Source organism: Erpetoichthys calabaricus, chromosome 6 (assembly GCF_900747795.2).
Source record: "Erpetoichthys calabaricus chromosome 6, fErpCal1.3, whole genome shotgun sequence".
NCBI lineage: Eukaryota > Metazoa > Chordata > Cladistia > Polypteriformes > Polypteridae > Erpetoichthys > Erpetoichthys calabaricus.
In genome coordinates this window covers 215,086,819-215,106,105 of record NC_041399.2, presented here as the reverse complement: position 1 = coordinate 215,106,105, position 19,287 = coordinate 215,086,819, and the positions used below count along the sequence as shown (strand labels likewise).

The 19,287-nt window shown below is 40.6% G+C and overlaps 1 protein-coding gene across 1 annotated transcript in view; it reads left to right on the top strand.

Moving 5' to 3' along the window:
- Nucleotides 1–19,287, top strand: part of sycp2l (synaptonemal complex protein 2-like) — a 106,262-nt gene that overhangs the window by 26,706 nt on the left and 60,269 nt on the right. The window contains exons 9-14 of the mRNA XM_028790826.2: nt 4,804–4,896; nt 5,271–5,331; nt 8,765–8,913; nt 12,530–12,587; nt 12,686–12,725; nt 18,284–18,329. Of these exons, the coding sequence (XP_028646659.2) occupies nt 4,804–4,896; nt 5,271–5,331; nt 8,765–8,913; nt 12,530–12,587; nt 12,686–12,725; nt 18,284–18,329 (447 nt within the window). The remainder of the gene's footprint in view (nt 1–4,803; nt 4,897–5,270; nt 5,332–8,764; nt 8,914–12,529; nt 12,588–12,685; nt 12,726–18,283; nt 18,330–19,287) is intronic.

The following is a 19,287-nucleotide window of genomic DNA, read 5'->3' as shown; positions in this document are numbered from 1 at the left end:
GTATTAGAAATTATACAACTTACCATAATGCAGAATCAGTGGGAGCCCTGAGCTTGTGTTCCTGCAACCAGACGATCCCATTTGGGGACGATGGAAGACAGTGACACACGAAGTGTGTTGCTTATGTTCAGTCTACTCCGTAATCTCGTTTTGGTTGCTGTCACTGCAGAAAACGCTGCCTTACAAAGATAGGATGTTGGAAATGGAAGCGGACTTTTCCGTGCTTTTGTGGCAACCTCAGGATATTCCACCTTGACTTTAATCCAAGACGTATGGAGATTTGAAGTTGTCTCAAACATACTTTTAAGGCCACCATCATTTGAAACCTGAAGCAGTTGATCCTCTTCAAGCCAAAGTTGATTCACCTGGCTTATTCACAAATGGGTCACAGATCCATTCCTTCCCATTTCGGGGGTCTTTTGTGGTTGGGAATAATGCTCAGACTCTATTGAAAGCTGAGATAGGTGATCATACACCATCTGGGAGAAAGAAGGCCCTGGCTTGGTATCTTTAACAACCTCTGCTAACATTTGAAACATATCAAAAATCCCAGTGTTCACTTGTCAGCCCCATAAATCAAGTTTGGCTTTGAATGCAGCCACTTTATCTGCCAACTTGAACAACGGGTATCTTCTGCCTCTGCCCCACGTGCTGCTGCTCCACCGCTGCCTGAGATTTTCCTTCTCAGGCTCCTCCAGCCTGGCTGGATATGGAGTCTGCAGAGTGGGTAAAGGTGGGGTGCCCTAGTGCCCAATTGCCAGTTCATATTGTGAGGTTTCTGAACTCTTTTGGGATCCCCCCCACCCAATGGGAACATCACGCTGAAGTGCGTCCCAAAGCGCGATTGCTTCACGGTAGAGATGTGAGCCTGCTGTTGCCCTGGCAACAGATAAACAGTCTTAGACAGATGTGGTGATCGCACTTCGGGATGCTCTTTGGCGTGTTGTCCCATTGGCGGAGGTCAAAAGAGTTTAGAAACCTCACATTTTCTTGAATGAGTGCCACATTAATAGGAATGTTTCTTAAACGAGCATCACTGGACCACATAAACACCGTCTTCAAATGCAGCAGTTCGCATACGTTTGCAACCCGAGATTTTCCTTCTTTTTTTGGATATAACAAAGACATCTGCATTGCATTTGTCATTCCAACAGATTGCACATCACAAGCATTAACACTGTTATCGTTTTTTCGTGTCTGCCGTTTCTTTAGGAGGGTGACAATGAGTTAAATTCCAATGGATGTTTTGCAAAAGTTGACGAGTGATAAGCAAAAGATGTCACTGAAAACTACCGAAAACAAAAAAAAATAAACCGTACGAGGAAAGTTTGAAGAAAGACATTTTTTTTTTTTTTTACGATGTTTCTGTTTGGGGATCGTTGTGCAAATGTGCAGAGCTGAGCTGTGACCACAGATCTAACTGCTCTGTGGATGATTCATTCAAGCATTTCAGGGTCACTTCATTGTAATGAAAGTATCTGCTGAATGGACTTCATGGTAACGAGATTTCTACAGACTCGTGTCATATGGGGAAACTGTCGGAACATAAAAACACTTTGTTGTAATACTATCTCACCTCGGTCTCTCTCTAATCTCTCTGCACCACTGCAAAGCCCCGCCAAGCATCCTGAAAAGTCTGAGTGAGTCTCCATTGCTGCAGTTCTCTCGCGGCCCGGTAGTGGGCCGTGGACCGGGAGTTGGGGACCCCTGCTCTACCACCAAGCACGTGAGAAGTCAAGGAAAGGCCTGGGCCCCTCCGTGCACAGGGACAAGTGGTGGATGGACAGTAAATTTAGGAATCCTCTGCTCTTGCTTCTCATTTTTAGGCTGTTTTGATGTTGCCATTCTATCACTCGGCTCAAGAAGAGGGGTAGTGGGAGCACATGAGTACCCCTGCCCCCATAGCTCCCGTGTGTAAATGAGGGCAGAATTCCAAATAAGGGTCATGGTTTGGGCTGCCAACCGTCCTTGTTTTCCTGGACATGTCCTCATAGTTAACGCGCCATGGACTGTCCGGGAGGAATTTATAAAAATTTTGAAAATGTCTGGAATTTTGGCTCCTAAAATTTGAAAATCTCCGTATCCTTATCATTGGTAAAATTGAAAGCCGTACATCAATCAGCATTTGAGAAAGTTGTGCACACAGTTTTTTTCCCCCCAGAATCAACACAGATATTGATGAGAATAGTCCACAGGTGGGCAAAGTCAGTCCTGGAGGGCCACAGTGGTTGCAGGTTTTTGTTCCAACCCAGTTTCCTAATTAAAAAACAATCCTTGTCAATTATTTAATTTCATGACTTGCTAGTGCTTTAACTCTGCCATGTCAAGTCATTCTCGTATCCTAGATATTTTTTTTCCATTCTAAGGATATCATCCAAATGATTTGAGGTCTAAAATAGGTGAGTTATTCTCCGTGTTTCACTTTTTTCTCTTCACTTTCCTTCCAAGTATTTAATTAAACCCAATAGTGGATGATAAATACACACAGAGGTGTAAATGGAAACAAGCTAAACAGAGAAATGCTGGTTTCTTTTGTCATTTGCATCATATTGCTAATAAGGAGCAATTAGAAACCAAGACTACAGCTGTTTAAGACAAAATAAGCAATAAGGGTTCACAATTTTAACAAACACGACAACTAAAGTGAAGCAGAAGTGTTACTTGAGCAATAAGGGCTTCTTATTAAGCAACTGGGTTAGAACAAAACCCTGCAGCCACTGCGGCCCTCCAGGACTGAATCTGCCCACCCCTGGAATAGTCCATGTCTGTCCAACTTCACTTCGTCTTTTATCTTCTTGGTGAGTAGACAGTTCATTAGAAATGCTGTTCCTTTCCCTTATTATTTGTAATCCTAATTCACTGTAACTAAGTGAATTTATTCCAAATTGAAATTACAATTTCGCGTTTTCTATGTGAGATCTTATTTTAGATTCTCCTTTCAGCAGCTCAGTTAAACAAGAAATTTCATACATCCAGGTACAGTTTGTTGTATTTAAGTGCGAGTAAGTACTGCTTTGAAACATTTTAATGGAAAATATTGTTATTACCACCAGTTGTTCCAAAATCTGTATATATAATTCACTAAGCCTACAGAACAAGCAAGACAACCATGGGATACGCACGACATAGCCACGCCCGACAACTCACAGAGACCCACCCATCAATGCTAAAACCATGGGATACGACAACAACTCGCAGAGCCACGCCCGCTGACAACACAGAGCCACGCCCACCAACTCGAAGACCATGGGATATGACAACTCACAGAGCCACGCCCACCAACTCTAAGAATTCACTAAGTCCATGGTAAGGAAGACAGAGCCACGCCCACCAACAATTCACTAAGCAGCCGACCATGGCACACGCACGACAGAGCCACGCCAGCCAACTATTCGAGTGAGAGTGAAAGCATTGGCCAAGAATGTTTTCATTAATCAAGAACGAAAGTCGGAGGTTTGAAGACGGTCACATACCGCCGTAGTTCCGACCATAAACGATGCCGCCTGGTGATCTGGCAGCGTCATTCCCATGACTCGCCGGGCAGCCAACTGGGTAACCAAAGTCTTTGGGTTCCGGGGGGAGTATGGTTGCAAAGCTGAAACTTAAAGGAATTGACGGAATGGCACCACCAGGTGTGGAACCTTTCACTTAATTTGACTCAACACGGGAAACCTCACTCGGCCCGGACACGGAGAGGATTGACAGATTGATGGCTCTTTCTCGATTCTGTGGGTGGCGGTGCATGGCCGTTCTTAGTTGGTGGAGCGATTTGTCTGGTTAATTCCGATAACGAACGAGACTCCCGCCTGCTAAATAGTTACGTGACCCAACTGTAATTTTATAACAGAGATCTTCAAAGAAAGAATTAGGAAAAATAAGCTCAGTTTCATCCAAAGTCATAGAATATTCTTACACAATTTGTTGATTACAACAGAAAGCAGAAATTCTAATCTTTTCTATATTTTTAATTAAGCTTATAAGAAAACTTGTCATACGTTTGGCATCTTAATTGGACGATAACCAGACACTGCTGAGACAAGCCGGGGAGTAGCCAAGACCTGCATTCCACATTAGCAGCCTTACTCTAAATAAGCACGCTTATTTTATCTATTATAAAAATACCTAGCCACACAGAGAACATGCAGATTTTCGTACAGAAGCTAGCAATAGATTTTAAATTCCATTCCACACCGGCACACACAAGATATTGAATAAAATCTGGAGTTGAGAAGTGTAGAACCTGTTCTCCGATGATAAAGTAAACCCCATGCTATACTACTCCTCTGTTCTGAAAATTAAAATGTGCCCTTGATACTGTAGCCTGCTGCAGGCTTATTCCCTAAACCAGCGGTTCTCAAACTGTGAGGCACGAATGTTGCCATATGTGGTGTAATTTCACTATTCGTAGGAAAATTTTAAACTTGTAGTGGTGTTTATCAGCAGCAAGAAAAAAAGGAATAAATTTTATTAGGGTTTCAAAAAAACACTAGGGGGGCATGATTTAAAAGTGTTATGAAAACTCGGGTTGCAAATTTTATATATTCATACACTGTTTTTACACACACACATTTCAATCCCTAATGGACACCACTTTTAACATCACCTAATTCAGAAGAGATTCCTCACATTATAACTTTTTTCCCTCCTAAACCCCCCTCATAGACTTCTGTGTTTTGCAGGTTTGCCGCGATCTACAACCCTCGCCTTGAATATTTGGTATTCTTTATATTCCGATATTCATTACATAAACTGTCTAGCACACCTTTCATAAAATACTAAGAGCATCTTTATTCTTCACCATAGCTCCACATGCCCCAGGATGAACACCTTGAAAAGTTCTGGATTGATTTTAACCTCGGAAGTTCCAGCATCAGTTTTTTCATCAACGATCCTGAGGCAAGTGGAATATTTCTTTGATTTTTCTCCCCAAAGGGTCTCCTCCTCATTTCACCTTTCTGTCCTCTCCTGATGACCCACTGGCCTCATTGTCTTCTGCTGGTCTCCTCATGTATGATTCTCCAAGCCTTGTCTGCCTCTTTTCAGTTTCTCTTTCTCTAATTTATGGTTTCTTGTTTTTGTTTCTGTCCTCCATTTTGTTTTTCATTGCCGGCGGAGGTCCAGAAGCTCCTCTCCCATATTGATGTGCGCATTTCTGTAGAGTTTTTTAAAGAAGCATATTGTTAGCTTAGCTCAGCTGTAGGGAAATGTCTATGGTTAAATTGTAGCTTAAACACTCCGTCTTGTAATATTCATTTCATTTTTCGGTACAGGGTTCTCTCTGGGATTCCGTTAGCTTAGCAAATGAATCTGTTGGTGGATTTTACGTGCAAGGTAGGAGGATCATTTTAATATTGATTTGTTTATTGATTTTATTTTTAATTATCCCAAGAGGGAAATATGGTTTTTCAGCAGGTTGTACAGAGAGACAACAACATGTCATTAGAAGCACATCGATAAAGAACACAACATCAAACGTAAACTTTGTACGTGTAAAATAAAATATATATAAAATCCAACATCTGTCCGTATGCTTTTCACGAGAGAACATACTTTAACGGATTGAGATTGGGTTTTTTTTTTTTTTTTTAATTTGTTTGAACATTCCGGTTGATTCCTTCATCGCGCTAAGTATCAAAGTTCGCGTGCGGTACCAATTTATTTGTACGAGTCTGAGGGAGATGCAGCGGGGGGAGGGGGGGTTTGGGGGAGGGGGGCGTATCTTGCATCCGCTTAGCTAGCGAACAGGAGAGCTATTTAATGGATTTAGATTGAGTTTGTTCTAGAATTTTCTTGAACATTCCGGTTGATTTTGCAACTTCTCTCATTGCGTTAAGAATCATAGTTGGCTTGCAGGAGCGATATATTCACGCTAATCCGAGAGAGACGCAGCGGGCCAAGGGGAGGGGGAAACGTGACGTCAGGAGTGGGGAGTCGGTCTACCTTTTGTGTTTTGGTGTGTACCTCACCTCCACTTAGCTAGCTATACCTTTTTGTTTATTGATTTTTAAAGTTTGTCCTGTTTCACTACTACGCGGGAGGAGCTGCGGGGAACGGCTAGTATATGCGTGTATATATAACAGTGAAGATAATACTGATGGCATAAAATTAGATCATACAAAGTATCGATAAAAATTTAAATCGGCATTAAGACTAGACTCCTGATCAATGTTTACTGTTTGTCTCATGATTTAAGTCTATGGACGCCTGTATTAACGTTAAACTTATTTAGAAGATTAATTGCGTTTGGAATGAAGAAGCATTTGAACTGGTTGTGTTGAACCTTTGGTGATAACTGGAATTTTGAATGGAGCGGGTGAGTCCTGCCTGATAGAAGACCCACTTGCTTCTTAAACAGGCCTGTCAGGTTGACGGTTGAGACCTTGTGATTTTACTGCTCCACTTCATGATTTGATTTATTTTATTGTCGTTGCTGACATTAAGATTTCTGAACCAGGCCAACAGCACTTAAGTAAGGATGGAGTCCAACACAAGATTTGTGTAATATTGACTTGATATTAGGATTCTTCCTAGAACAGAGTTTCATAACCGTTGTGGCATCACAACCCGCCTTTTCATATTCCAGTGTGTACCTGCTCCACTGGGGTGGGGCCCCCCCTCTGTGAATTTAATGATATCATCTGAGCTGGTGAAGTGGGTTGGTCCCCCTCAGTGAATTGAGCAGGGGGAGGTGGGAGTTGTCCAGTGTTGTAGCTAAGGGCGGGCGGAAAGGGTGGTCCGCCCCGGGCAGCACATTTTTGGGTTCAGCATTTTTGGCCAAAAGACTCAGTGCAATTTGTGTGTAAACAGCAGGGTTCATGAATGAAAAAAAGTTAAATTCTCAGATTTGTATCCACAAATGCTTCAAAAATGATTTTCAGACTGTCCTTCTGTGACAGCATCAGACACAGCAGTTGAAATTTATGAGGCAATAACAAAAATAAACAGAAACATTACACCGATTAAGAATTTCTAAGAAGATAAACTAATTTATAATTTCGTTTCAGTATCAATCCGAATGTGTTCTTGCTCTATACAGAAAACACCTATCACCTGTACGCTACACTGGTTCTGGTTTTAGCAGCGTATTTTTATATTAAACTAATAATTAGAACACGGCTTATCAGTGCATCTATACTATATTCTTGTCTACCTGATGCTTATTAATAATTTATATGTGAAAAATTATGGCTGTTTCTCTGTATAAGAATACATCTATGCAAAATGTATGTACTGTAGCTGCGTTTTTCCAAAGTTACCAAAGTTCAGCAGCTGTAACTCAAAAAATGGGATTCAACAAAAACCTGACGCGCAGAAATGATTCCATAGACAAAATATCTTCGTTTTTAAGAGTTTAGTAAAATTTCAAAGTAAAAACATTTCACACAAAAAAGAAAATTAAAATAGCAAAAATAGGAAAAATTCTTGTTAGGAAAGGTTCTGTTCAAAGCTTAAATCTTGTTACATCTCAAATCATTACAATTTACTTAACATTTCTGAACCATTTCAAAACGGTCAGAAAACTGTATGCTTATCCCATCTTTGAGTAGAAAATGGGTCTTTTAAGTCCCTATGTACTGGGACCTGCTCTAAACACAACTAGAGCTTATTATCACACTGTTTCTCAGTTATAGCAAGAAGGTTCTACCTCTTATTAACGTATAGGGGGAAAGACTATACCATCGTCTATGACTATGGAAGAAATTATATTCTGTTCAAATTAAGCAAACATTAATATGAGTTTAACTCAAAACTATAACTTTCTAAAACTGGCTCTTACAATGTATCTTAATTTTTCTCTATACGTCATTTTAATTATCTATTTAAATAAGTTAATATATTCAGATATGTTGGAGAGTGGCAAATTGAAGCCCCGCCCCGAGTGGCATGAATTCGAGCTACACCACTGGAGTTGTCCAGTCACCAGAGCATTAGATGAATTGAGCGTGACCATCAGTGCTTTTCCACCTTGATGAATTGGTCACGATTGTCCGAGTGAGATCTTCCAGGATCGGTTACGATCCACCTACTGTATGACGCTGTCGCTGTGACTCAAATGTGAACATTGGACCAGTGAATGGGGTTCTGACCAGCATTGCCCACGATTGACCCGCGATGTTGCTGCTGTAAATAGAGTGTGATTGTCAGTGCAGTTTGATGGGTTTACTCCCTAGGGTTGACTGCGTCCCATCTACAATGCCACCATGGCCCACAGGTCGGGAAGCGCTGCTTGGCTTCTTTAGACAGTGGAACCGCTGTTGCCTCTACTTCTATATTTTTGTTAAAAGTTAGCATTGAGTCTCTGATTGTCCCCAGATATTCATAACAATCAATAATCTCAGCTGTCTGCTTTTTGATGATTGTTTCTTGTGGGCAAATGACATTTCTTCTACAATTAATTACTGAAACTAAGAGACTAATAATGTTTAGTTGTAGGAAGGGCTCATCACACCAGTTAACAAAATCATCTCCCACTGTTTTCATTCTCATCTCAAGTAGGCCTGATAATTACATCAGCAAATTTTAAGATGAATTTGTTTTCATGTGATATTAAGATAACACCACTGAGATGTTGGCAGCCTCATCTTAACAGAATTAAGTAATCATTCTATTGTACCTTAAAGTACAAGGAAGCTCAAATTCAAATGTGGCTACTCATGCAGGTGTGAAGTTGTGGAGTATAGATTGAATTCTCTTTATATTAATGGCCTTGTACTGGAGCTATCCTTGTTGTACATCTGTTCTTATTATTTCCTTTATTTTTAAGAAATTCATGAGCAAAACATTTTGACAATCCTGATGGAAGTTCCTATCTCTAGCAACAAGAAGAATGGGGAAGTGGTCAAAATATTCTTTGAACCGCAGTTTGATATCCTGACTGCAACCAAGTTGGTGTTTGGGCCCCAGAAGGAGATGGTAAGATGAACAACTGGGTCTTTTTCTGCTATTAAGGGCATCTCAGTAGCATCTGCTAGAGTTGGGGGAGCCCTGTGTCTGCATGCTTTTGTCCCAACCCAGTCAGTCAGACATTTCACTTGACTTTATTGCATTGAGTGTTTCTACCGGAAAAGAGCATCACCAGGCAGACCAAACGTACACTTTATTGCCAGAAGAGTTTGGGACACCTGCCTTTACACACACATGAACTGTAATGACATCCCATAGGCTTTAATATGGAGTCGGCCCACCCTTTGCAGCTCTAACAGCTTCATCTCTTCTGAAAAGGCTCTCCACAAGGTGTAGGAGTGTGTCAATGGGAATTTGTGACCATAAAGCCATGCGTAGAATTCACTCTATAACATGACGTACAGACAAAAGCGTAAATGCACTTACGCACAAAAAAATCCAGACGCATAAATCTGTGCGTACGCCAACTTCCACGTTCCTCCGCTCCATAAATCCCGGTCAGCGTGAAAAGTAACGCTCGTGCACGCGCCTGCTGTCCCGTCCCAACTCCTCCCAGAATTATGCCTCTTTGAATATGTAAAGCAATATAAAGAGCCCTTAAGCTCAGCCTTCTGTGAAAAGACAATGGCAAAAGCACGGGGAAAATAGAAGAATTTCAGTGAATACCAAGTGGAGGCAAAGAAAAACTTACTATTTATTGGTTTAAACAGTGATATAAACAACAAAAGGAAGCTGATCGAGTAACATAGCGAGTCGGAGAAACTCGAAAGCTCAAGTTCACAAAGTTGCACAGTGCCCGAAATAAAAAAAGAAGTTGTCACATATCAAAAGGCGAGTCGTAGCCCACCGTCTGAGTGTCATATGAAAGCTTATTAGAGTACAGAGAAAAAAAAATGGCACACAGTGGGGGGAAAAAAGCACGAAATGTCAACTTTAATTTCAAAATTTCCACTTTAATCACATTGTTTATTTTGTCATTAAAGTAGAACGTCATAAACTTCATCTTAAAATCGTTTAATTTACTAGTTTCTCAAATCCCATCGTAACTAAAGTAGCACGTTAAATTCTTTGTTTTGTATTTGATCTTCTATGTGCTCTGTGTGTGTGAATCACTACGTGCTTCCGGGCTTTCTCTTCCTCCGACAGGACACAGAATCCATTACATTCGTGATATTACAGCTGCTGTGAATAATTTAAAATACTGAGATGTATACGTGATATAATTTTCATGATAATAGGAGATAAAGCATCTTATTAAACATGGGAACACGGTGGAACAGTGATTGTTCATGCCTCATGCAAGATGCTTGCTGCGCCGTGCGCGACCTTTGATGACTACTGTCTCTTTCAAACGTACTAACCCCCAATTCCTGTCCTTACTTTTCTGTTTCCAAATACCCAATCGCCACACAATCAGCTCTGTAATAGACGTGAAGCCATCTGTAAGCTTAGAACGTCGATTCTTCAAAGCTTTTAAGGAACATTGAAATATCTTCGTAGTACGTGTTTAATTATTCTATCCATCTATCCTTCCAGCACCAGCAAGAATACAGCACAAGGCAGGAACAATCCGTGAACGGAGTGGCAGCGCCTCGCTAGCGCTGCGGCACCGTGTCCTCACATGTTTAATGATTAACAATATAGATTATTTAAATGAAGACACGTTTATTATTATTATACAGATAAAACTATTTTGCTCTATTTCATCTTAAAAATGATATAGTCATCATATGTAAATACACGCTTTATAAAGTGGCTCAGGTTGTGTAATATTATAACTGTAGTGCAAGTTTACAGTGAGGTGATTGTACTTCTAAGTACAAACAGTTCTACAAGGACCACTTGATGGACTGATTGAGTGTGTTTTGAGTTCTTGGGATGAAACTGTTTCTGAACCGCGAGGTCCGTACAGGAAAGGCTCTGAAGCGTTTGTCGCATCAGAGAAGTTCAAATAGACTGTGCGCATGGCTGAGGCAGTGTCTGCTTGATGCTGTACATTGATAATTCTCTTTCCGATCAGCTGCTGTAGAGCTGTGATTCACACTCAGATACAGTGATATAAATACTCTGAATGGTGCAGTGAAAGTAATGTGGAAAAAGATGATCTGCTGTGGCAACCCCTAACGGGAGCAGCTGAAAGAAGAAGAAGAAGGTGCAGCGAGAGTAAACGCTAAAGCAGCTATGGTATTTAGAATAGTTTGACCATTCTGTGGACCATTATATTGTTACAGGTTAATTACAATCGGATGCATTTCACTAATAAACAATATGCGGTTAATTTCAGTGTATTTATGAAGCCGCGTCAGGGATGTGGATCTGAAAAAGAAAGGGAAACCCACACAGGAACAGTAGCACTGCTTTGACGCTGGGTGCCACCAGTTTGCAAAACCTGAGTGGAGAACTTGCGTACGCCAGGGTATAAACTACCGTGCAAATGTGCGTGGCTTTACGCCAAGTTTAGGTTTTATATATCGCGATTTGAGCGTGGAAACGTTCATACGCGACATTTTTGTATGTACGCACCATTTGTACATGAGGCCTCAAGAGATCAATTGTGAGAGATCAATTGTGAGAGATCAATTTGTCAGATCCCAAAGGTGTTCTGTTGGGTTGAGGTCAGGCCAGTCAAGTTCCTGCACACCAAACTCGCTCCTCCATTTCTTTATAGACCTTGCTTTTATCACTGATGTGTGCGCAGTCATATTGGGACCACAGGAAGGGGAAATCCCAAAAAGTTGGGAGCATAAAATTGTCCAAAATGGTTTTGTATGCTGAGTGACTTCCTTTCACTGGAACTAAGGGGCCAAGCCCAACCCCACACCATAATCCCCCTCCACTAAACTGCACAATGCAGTCAGGTGAATACCGTCCTCCTGGCAAGTGCCAAACCCAGACTCGCCCATCGGATTGCATGATTTGTCACTCCAGAGAAGACGTCTGCACTGCTCTTGACTCCAGTGGCGTTATGGTGGGCTTTACAGCACTGCGTGTGACGCTTTGCATTGCACTTGGTGATGTCAGGCTTGGCTGCAGCTGCTTAGCCATGGAGACCCATTCATCCCATGAAATTCTCTGTCTACGTCGCACTGTTCTTGAGCTTTTGCACGTCTGTAGCTATTGACTCTGAAGAAAGTTGGCGACTTCTGCACACCTCAGCATGTGCTGTCCCCACTCTGTGATTTGACGTGGCCTACCACTTGGTGGCTGAGTTGCTGTTGTTCCCAATTGCTTCCATTTTGTTATAAAACCACTAACAGTTGACTGTGGAATATTTAATAGTGGGGAAATGTCACAAATGGCACAGGTGGCATCCTATGATGGTACCAGGCTTGAATCCACTCAGCTCCTGAGAGCGAGTGACCCATTCTGCCAAAAATGCTTGTAGAAGCCGTCTGCATGCCGAGGGGCTCAATGTTATACACCTGTGGCCATAGAAGTGCTTTGAACACCTGAGTTCAGTGACATGGAGGGGAGTCACCAATACTTTTGGCAGTAGAGTGTACGTACAGTGTAAGCAGTACAAACTCCATAAAAGGTGCGTTTATATTAAATTATTTGTCTTCTCAGACTCTGTGGGCCCTGATCAACAACTTCTAGATACTTCCATTTTTTTTTTCTTCCTCAGAAAAGCTTGCCCAACATTGCTGAAAAGTTGAAGATTCCTGAAATTGTTGAAATTAAAGGTTTGCCTTTTTTTCTTGACTTAATTCTTCAGCTTTGAAAGTTGCTTTGATTAAATAAACAACAATAATGACTTTTTCCCCCTTTTTCTTGAACGCAGATGGCCAGGAGCCCAAAAGTCCAAGTGCAAAGGAGGCCAGGTAAGCCAAGATATTTTGTTTGCAAGTTTTTTACTCTTTAAAGCACTTTTGGAGTTGACTTGATAGACGCAGAGATGAATATGGCAGATAGGGATATCAAGGAATATAAAAATATTTACATATGCTGTAATTTATGCAGTATTTCTCATTTTAGTGAATTAAATGCTGTGAGATATTGTGATATATTCATCTTTGAACAACGACGTGCGGTGAGGTTCACGGCTGGTGACTCCTTCAGAGTCAGATTTACAAATCTATGAACCCCAAAGAGTCGCTGATTGACTATTCAGTTGGCAGCCGGCATGCACATTGACTACTGGTTATGTTTCATATCTCATCTCATTCTTTATACACACACACAGGTAAGGCGCATATTTGGCTAAGAAAGAACGTTACGTTTATAGTGGCGACAGAGCGGAGAAAGCGCATCTGCTCCTCGCCCTCCATCTGTTCTAAATTTGCCGTTGCAATTCCATAATTCATACTTCTTCAATACGAATGAAAGTATAGAGTGGTGTACAAAAAAAAAAAAGGATTTCAATTTTCATCTTAATTTAAATATTTAGTTGTTTTTAAAAGCTTTTAATTCTGACGCTTTAATCAATTTTAATATGGACTGTTCCACTAAAGGATAACAAGAAAAAGAAAAGAATATTTTGTTTAATGTCAAAATTAAGTTTTTAAATATTGGATTGTTTTTGGGTCCGTGTACTTTTTGGTATTTGAAATTTCATTTTAGAAACAAAAACGAAAAAACAAAAATGAAAGGAATTTTCAGATTTTGATTTTTGATTAAAGAATAAAATTAGGTATTTTTTAATTTTATGGTAACAAATAGCAGTCATAAACTTAAAATTACACATACTTTTCTGGATTTATTTGTGATTCAAATAATGAAAGTGTTATAGCTCAAAAACAACAAAACAGATGCATTTTCGTTTTCTGAAACCGGAGGTAATTCTTTTTCTACGCGATTTTTGACGACACGTGCAAACAGTCCTCCTCCTCACAACACATCGACCGACGGACTTGAAGTTACACTGCATGGCATCAGCAGAGGATGGATCATTACGTTGTTTTTCGGAACAGTAAAAGAGTGACACTCCGGGATGAGGACATGACTGCAGAAAAACTGATTCGCATCTTTCAGGTAAAAAATACAAGCTTTGCAAACTTTGCTTCATTGATGTGGCAGTTCTTTTATGAACGTTATTGTTGTTACTTATTGTGAAACAGCTACCATTTGGTGATTTAATTTACTAACACTAAGTCTGGCAATTTTTGTAGTGCTAGCATTGTGAATGGTTGCTCATTGACTTTTACTGGCTACTATGCTAGCAATCGTTTCGAGTATTAACAGTGCGCACAAGTGTAACGCATGTTAGGAAAGCAACGTGATTTACAGAAAGTTTTCTTAACATGTGTTACACTTGTCAATGAGCAACCATTCACACAATTAAAAGAACTGCCACATCAGTGAAGCAAAGTTTGCAAAGCTTGTATTTTTACCTGAAAGATATGACAAAGGGCGGCACGGTGGCGCAGTGGGTAGTACTGCTGCCTCGCAGTTGGGAGATCTGGGGACCTGGGTTCGATTCCCGGGTCCTCCCTGCGTGGAGTTTGCATGTTCTGCGTGGGTTTCCTCCGGGCGCTCCGGTTTCCTCCCACATTCCAAAGACATGCAGGTTAGGTGGATTGGCGATTCTAAATTGGCCCTAGTGTGTGCTTGGTGTGTGGGTGTGTTTGTGTGTGTCCTGTGGTGGGTTGGCACCCTGCCCGGGATTGGTTCCTGCCTTGTGCCCTGTGTTGGCTGGGATTGGCTCCAGCAGACCCCTGTGACCCTGTGTTCGGATTCAGCGGGTTGGAAAATGGATGGATGGATGGAGATATGACAAAGTTTTTCTGCAGTCATGTCCTTGTCCTGGAGTGTCACTCTTTTACTGTTCCGAAAAACAACGTAATGGTCCATCCTTTACTGATGCCATGCAGTGTAACTTCAAGGCCATCGGTCGATGTGTTGTGAGGAGAAGGACTGTTCGCACGTGTTGTCAAAAATCGCGCAGAAGACGACCTCCGGTTTTAGACAACGAAAATGCGTCTGTTTTGTTGTTTTTGAGCTATAACACATTCATTAGTTGAATCACAAATAATAAGTATGTGTAATTTTAAGTTTATGACTGCTATTTGTTACCCCAGAATTAAAAAATACCTTATTTTCCCTCATTTTATTCTTTGATCAAAAATTAAAATCTGAACTTTCCTTTCATTTTCTTTTTTCCATTTTTGTTTCTAAAATGAAATTTCAAATACCAAAAAGTACACGGACCTTTTTGGGGTCCGTGTACTTTTTGGTATTTGAAATTTTCGTTTCAGAAAATATCATTTCAAAAGGAAAGAGACACTTATTTCATTTTCAACTTAAAAGGGAAAAATGAAAAACGCAAAGCAATTACTTTTTTCAATTTGTTCTTTCACACATCAGAAAAGAAAAAATGCAAGAAACGAGAATGAGAAAACGCTATTTATTTATTTCATCCGAACGAGAAGTTTTTGTAGGTCAGCAACCTGGTCAGGTAATGCGCCACTTGCAGCAAACACTGGTCACTGGTGTGTAGACTGGATCATCATCATGGCGTTGGAACAGTACTCAGACCTGAGTTTAGAGACGGCAAAACAATGAAAATCCATCCATCCATCCATTTTCCAACCCGCTGAATCCGAACACAGGGTCACAGGGGTCTGCTGGAGCCAATCCCAGCCAACACAGGGCACAAGGCAGGAACCAATCCCGGGCAGGGTGCCAACCCACCGCAGGACACACACAAACACACCCGCACACCAAGCACACACTAGGGCCAATTTAGAATCACCAATCCACCTAACCTGCATGTCTTTGGACTGTGGGAGGAAACCGGAGCGCCCGGAGGAAACCCACGTAGACACGGGGAGAACATGCAAACTCCACGCAGGGAGGACCCGGGAAGCGAACACCCAGGTCCCCAGGTCTCCCAACTGCGAGGCAGCAGCGCTATTCACTGCGCCACCGTGCCGCCCAAAACAATGAAAATTCTATCTGTAAATCACCAAATGTTAGCTATTTCGCAGTAAGTAACAACAATAAATTTCATAAAAGAACTGCTTCATCAATGAAGCAAAGTTTGCACAGCTTGTATTTTTACCTGAAAGGTGCGGTTCAGCTTTTCTGCAGTCATGTCCTCGTCCCGGAGTGTCACTCTTTTACTGTTCCAAAAAACAATGTAATGGTCCGTCCTCTGTTGATGCCAGTGTAACTTCAAGGCCGTCGATCGATGTGTTGTAAGGAGAACTGTTCGCATGTGTTGTCAAAAATCGCGCAGAAGAAGATGACCACGAAAATGTGTCTGTTTTGTTGTTTTTGAGCTATTACACTTTCATTATTTGAATCACAAATAAATCCAGAAAAGTATGTGTAATTTTAAGTTTATGACTGCTATTTGTTACCATAGAATTAAAAATACCTTATTTTCCCTCACTTTAATCAAAAATCAAAATCTGAAAATTCCTTTCATTTTCATTTTTGCTTCTAAAATGAAATTTCAAATACCAAAAAGTACACGGACCGTTTTTTCTTAGTCTGATCCCATTTTTATAAAATTGAAAACCGTTTATGGTCTTAACCTTTATTTGTAAATGAAGTCCATGCGCCTATCCTTCTCCAAGAAAATCTCCGTCGCCTTCTTGTAAAAGTCCTCTTTATTTTCCTTTAGTTTTAAAAATATTAATCTTCCATTTTGGCGTTCAGTCGGAACAAAAAATAAAAACAAACTGCCCGCTGCAGTGCGCTTGATTTTCTGATCTCGCTAACTTACTGGCGCCTCTGCGTAGAAGAACGGCAGCAATGAGCGCCTGTTGGACTCACATGCGCCCCCTTCAGGGTGGCACGGTACTGCCTGCTTCACATTGTGCCTTTTCACTGCGGTTACCGATCAGCTAAAGACTAAATATGTCACACATATTCAGTAAAGATATTCACCGGACTGTGGAATGTCAGGGTGTGTAATAAACGTGTCTGAAGACCTTCTATTGGCGACATACAGAGAGACAGTAACAGGCACTCGCCAATCGCAGGCATCAACCCCGTGTGTAAGGGAGGAGAGGTGAGGCTCGTCGCTCCTGCACCTCGCGTTTCTCCCCTGTGTTTGAAAGGGAAGTGCGCCAATTAATCGATTTTGACTATAAAAATGATAAAAAAATATTGGAATCGTACAGAAAACAAATTTATATTACAGACCAATGGACATATATTTTATGTTATTATTATTTATTTTTTTTATTTTTCATGATGACAGGTGAGGCCGAGCCTGACTGCATGTCCCTGTCTTTGAAGTATTTTAGATGATATTTTGAAATATATTGCAACTAAAATGAATATATTTTGTAAAGCATGTCTTAAAGTTTATTATCCCTAGTATTTTAAAATATGTTGACAAATATAATTTTACAGCTTGGAAAAAATATTGTAATATATATAAAATAGCAATCATTTACATATTTTACACTATAGTTCAGTATACTGAAAGATATTGTAATATATTTATCCTTGCAGTATGTTGGAAGATATTTTACAATATAAATATGAAAGCAGTCGAAGGAAGAAGATTTTTTATTGCAAATATTATGGGAAGGGTTACGTCAGGAAGGGCATCCGGTGTAAAATTTTGCCAAATCAATAAGCGGACAACAATTTTGGATGATCCACTACGGTAACCCTTAATGGGAGCAGCCGAATGAAGAAGAAGATTTTACATAAAAAAGCAATAATGAACATACTTTAAAATATATGTGTATTGGTAGCAATATGTTATTTTTTTTTTGTTTTTTTTTAATTGAATTTCTTCTTTATAAGCGACTTTTATCCATGTCACTATTAGCTATGAAGTCACCAAGCTGTGATGCATTCTGTATACCTGACGGGGGAGTTTTGACGACGGTGCAGGGGCACAAAGCCCCGACAGCACCATCCATGAATGTGTTAATAACGGATGACAATGCTACCTATCATAAAGTCTATTATACATTGGAATGGCTACCATATTTGCAATGTGACCCGGCAAACCAGCTGTGCTAAGCAAACTCAAAATGAATTTCAGTGTGTATACGTGACGAGCTCTCATAGCCATCGGTCTGAAGTGTTTGCTGACAACCAAGAGATCACACATGCACATTAAGTGAATGCTGGGAAATCAACTTGTCACATCCTACAATGTAATCCAAAGTTTTGACCACTAGGGGGCGGGCCACACTGCAGTACCTTCAGTATTTGTACATTCAGTCCGTTTCACTGCCTATTTTAGTATTTTCTTCATGCATGTAATTGACGTTTTATTATACTTTGATCACAATAGTAATGTCATGTGCTCATCCTTAATACTTGAACAGCTGGACTACTATAAAAGCTTCTCAACTCCTTGTTATTGATTTTATCTTTTTCCTCTATTCGTAAAAAAATTATTTATTTATTAAGAAAAAAGGCTTATTCCTTTTGAATCTCGATGATGTATTAAATTGTTTCTTCTAAGGGCACAAGAAGTTGACAGTGCTTGTGAACATTCTTCAGAGGCTCAGGTGAGGATGACCGAGAAGAAGAGGAACTCCCATTTTGTTGGTGATTCTGGGAAATGCACTTCCTGTTCTGGCACAGCCAGGGTTGTTGCCCTGGTTTAAATTTTTATTTCAGTCTTATTTAGTCTCTTTGTTTCTGTTGAGGTATAATACAGGTGCTGGTCATAAAATTAGAATATCATGACAAAGTTGATTTATTTCAGTAATTCCATTCAGAGTGAAACTTGTATATTAGATTCATTCATTACACACAGACTGATGTATTTCAAATGTTTACTTCTTTTAATGTTGATGATTATAACTGACAACTAATGAAAGTCCCAAATTCAGTATCTCAGATAATTAAAATATCAATTAAGACCAATGCAAAAAAAGGATTTTTAGAAATGTTGGCCAACTGAAAGGTATGAACATGAACAGTCTGAGCATGTACAGCACTCAATATTTAGTTGGGGCTCCTTTGGCCTGGATTACTGCAGCAATGCGGCGTGGCATGGAGTCGATCAGTCTGTGGCACTGCTCAGGTGTTATGAGAGCCCATGTTGCTCTGATAGTGGCCTTCAGCTCTTCTGAATTGTTGGGTCTGGCGTATTGCATCTTCCTCTTCACAATACCCCATAGATTTTCTATGGGGTTAAGGTCAGGCGAGTTTGCTGGCCAATCAAGAACAGGGATACCATGGTCCTTAAACCAGGTACTGGTAGCTTTGGCACTGTGTGCAGGTGCCAGGTCCTGTTGGAAAATGAAATCTGCATCTGCATAAAGTTCATCAGCAGCAGGAAGCATGAAGTGCTCTAAAACGTCCTGGTAGATGGCTATGTTGACCTTGGACCTCAGAAAACACAATGGACCAACACCAGCAGATGACATGGCACCCCAAACCATCACTGACTGTGGAAACTTTACACTGGACCTCACGCAACATGGATTCTGTGCCTCTCCTCTCTTCCTCCAGACTCTG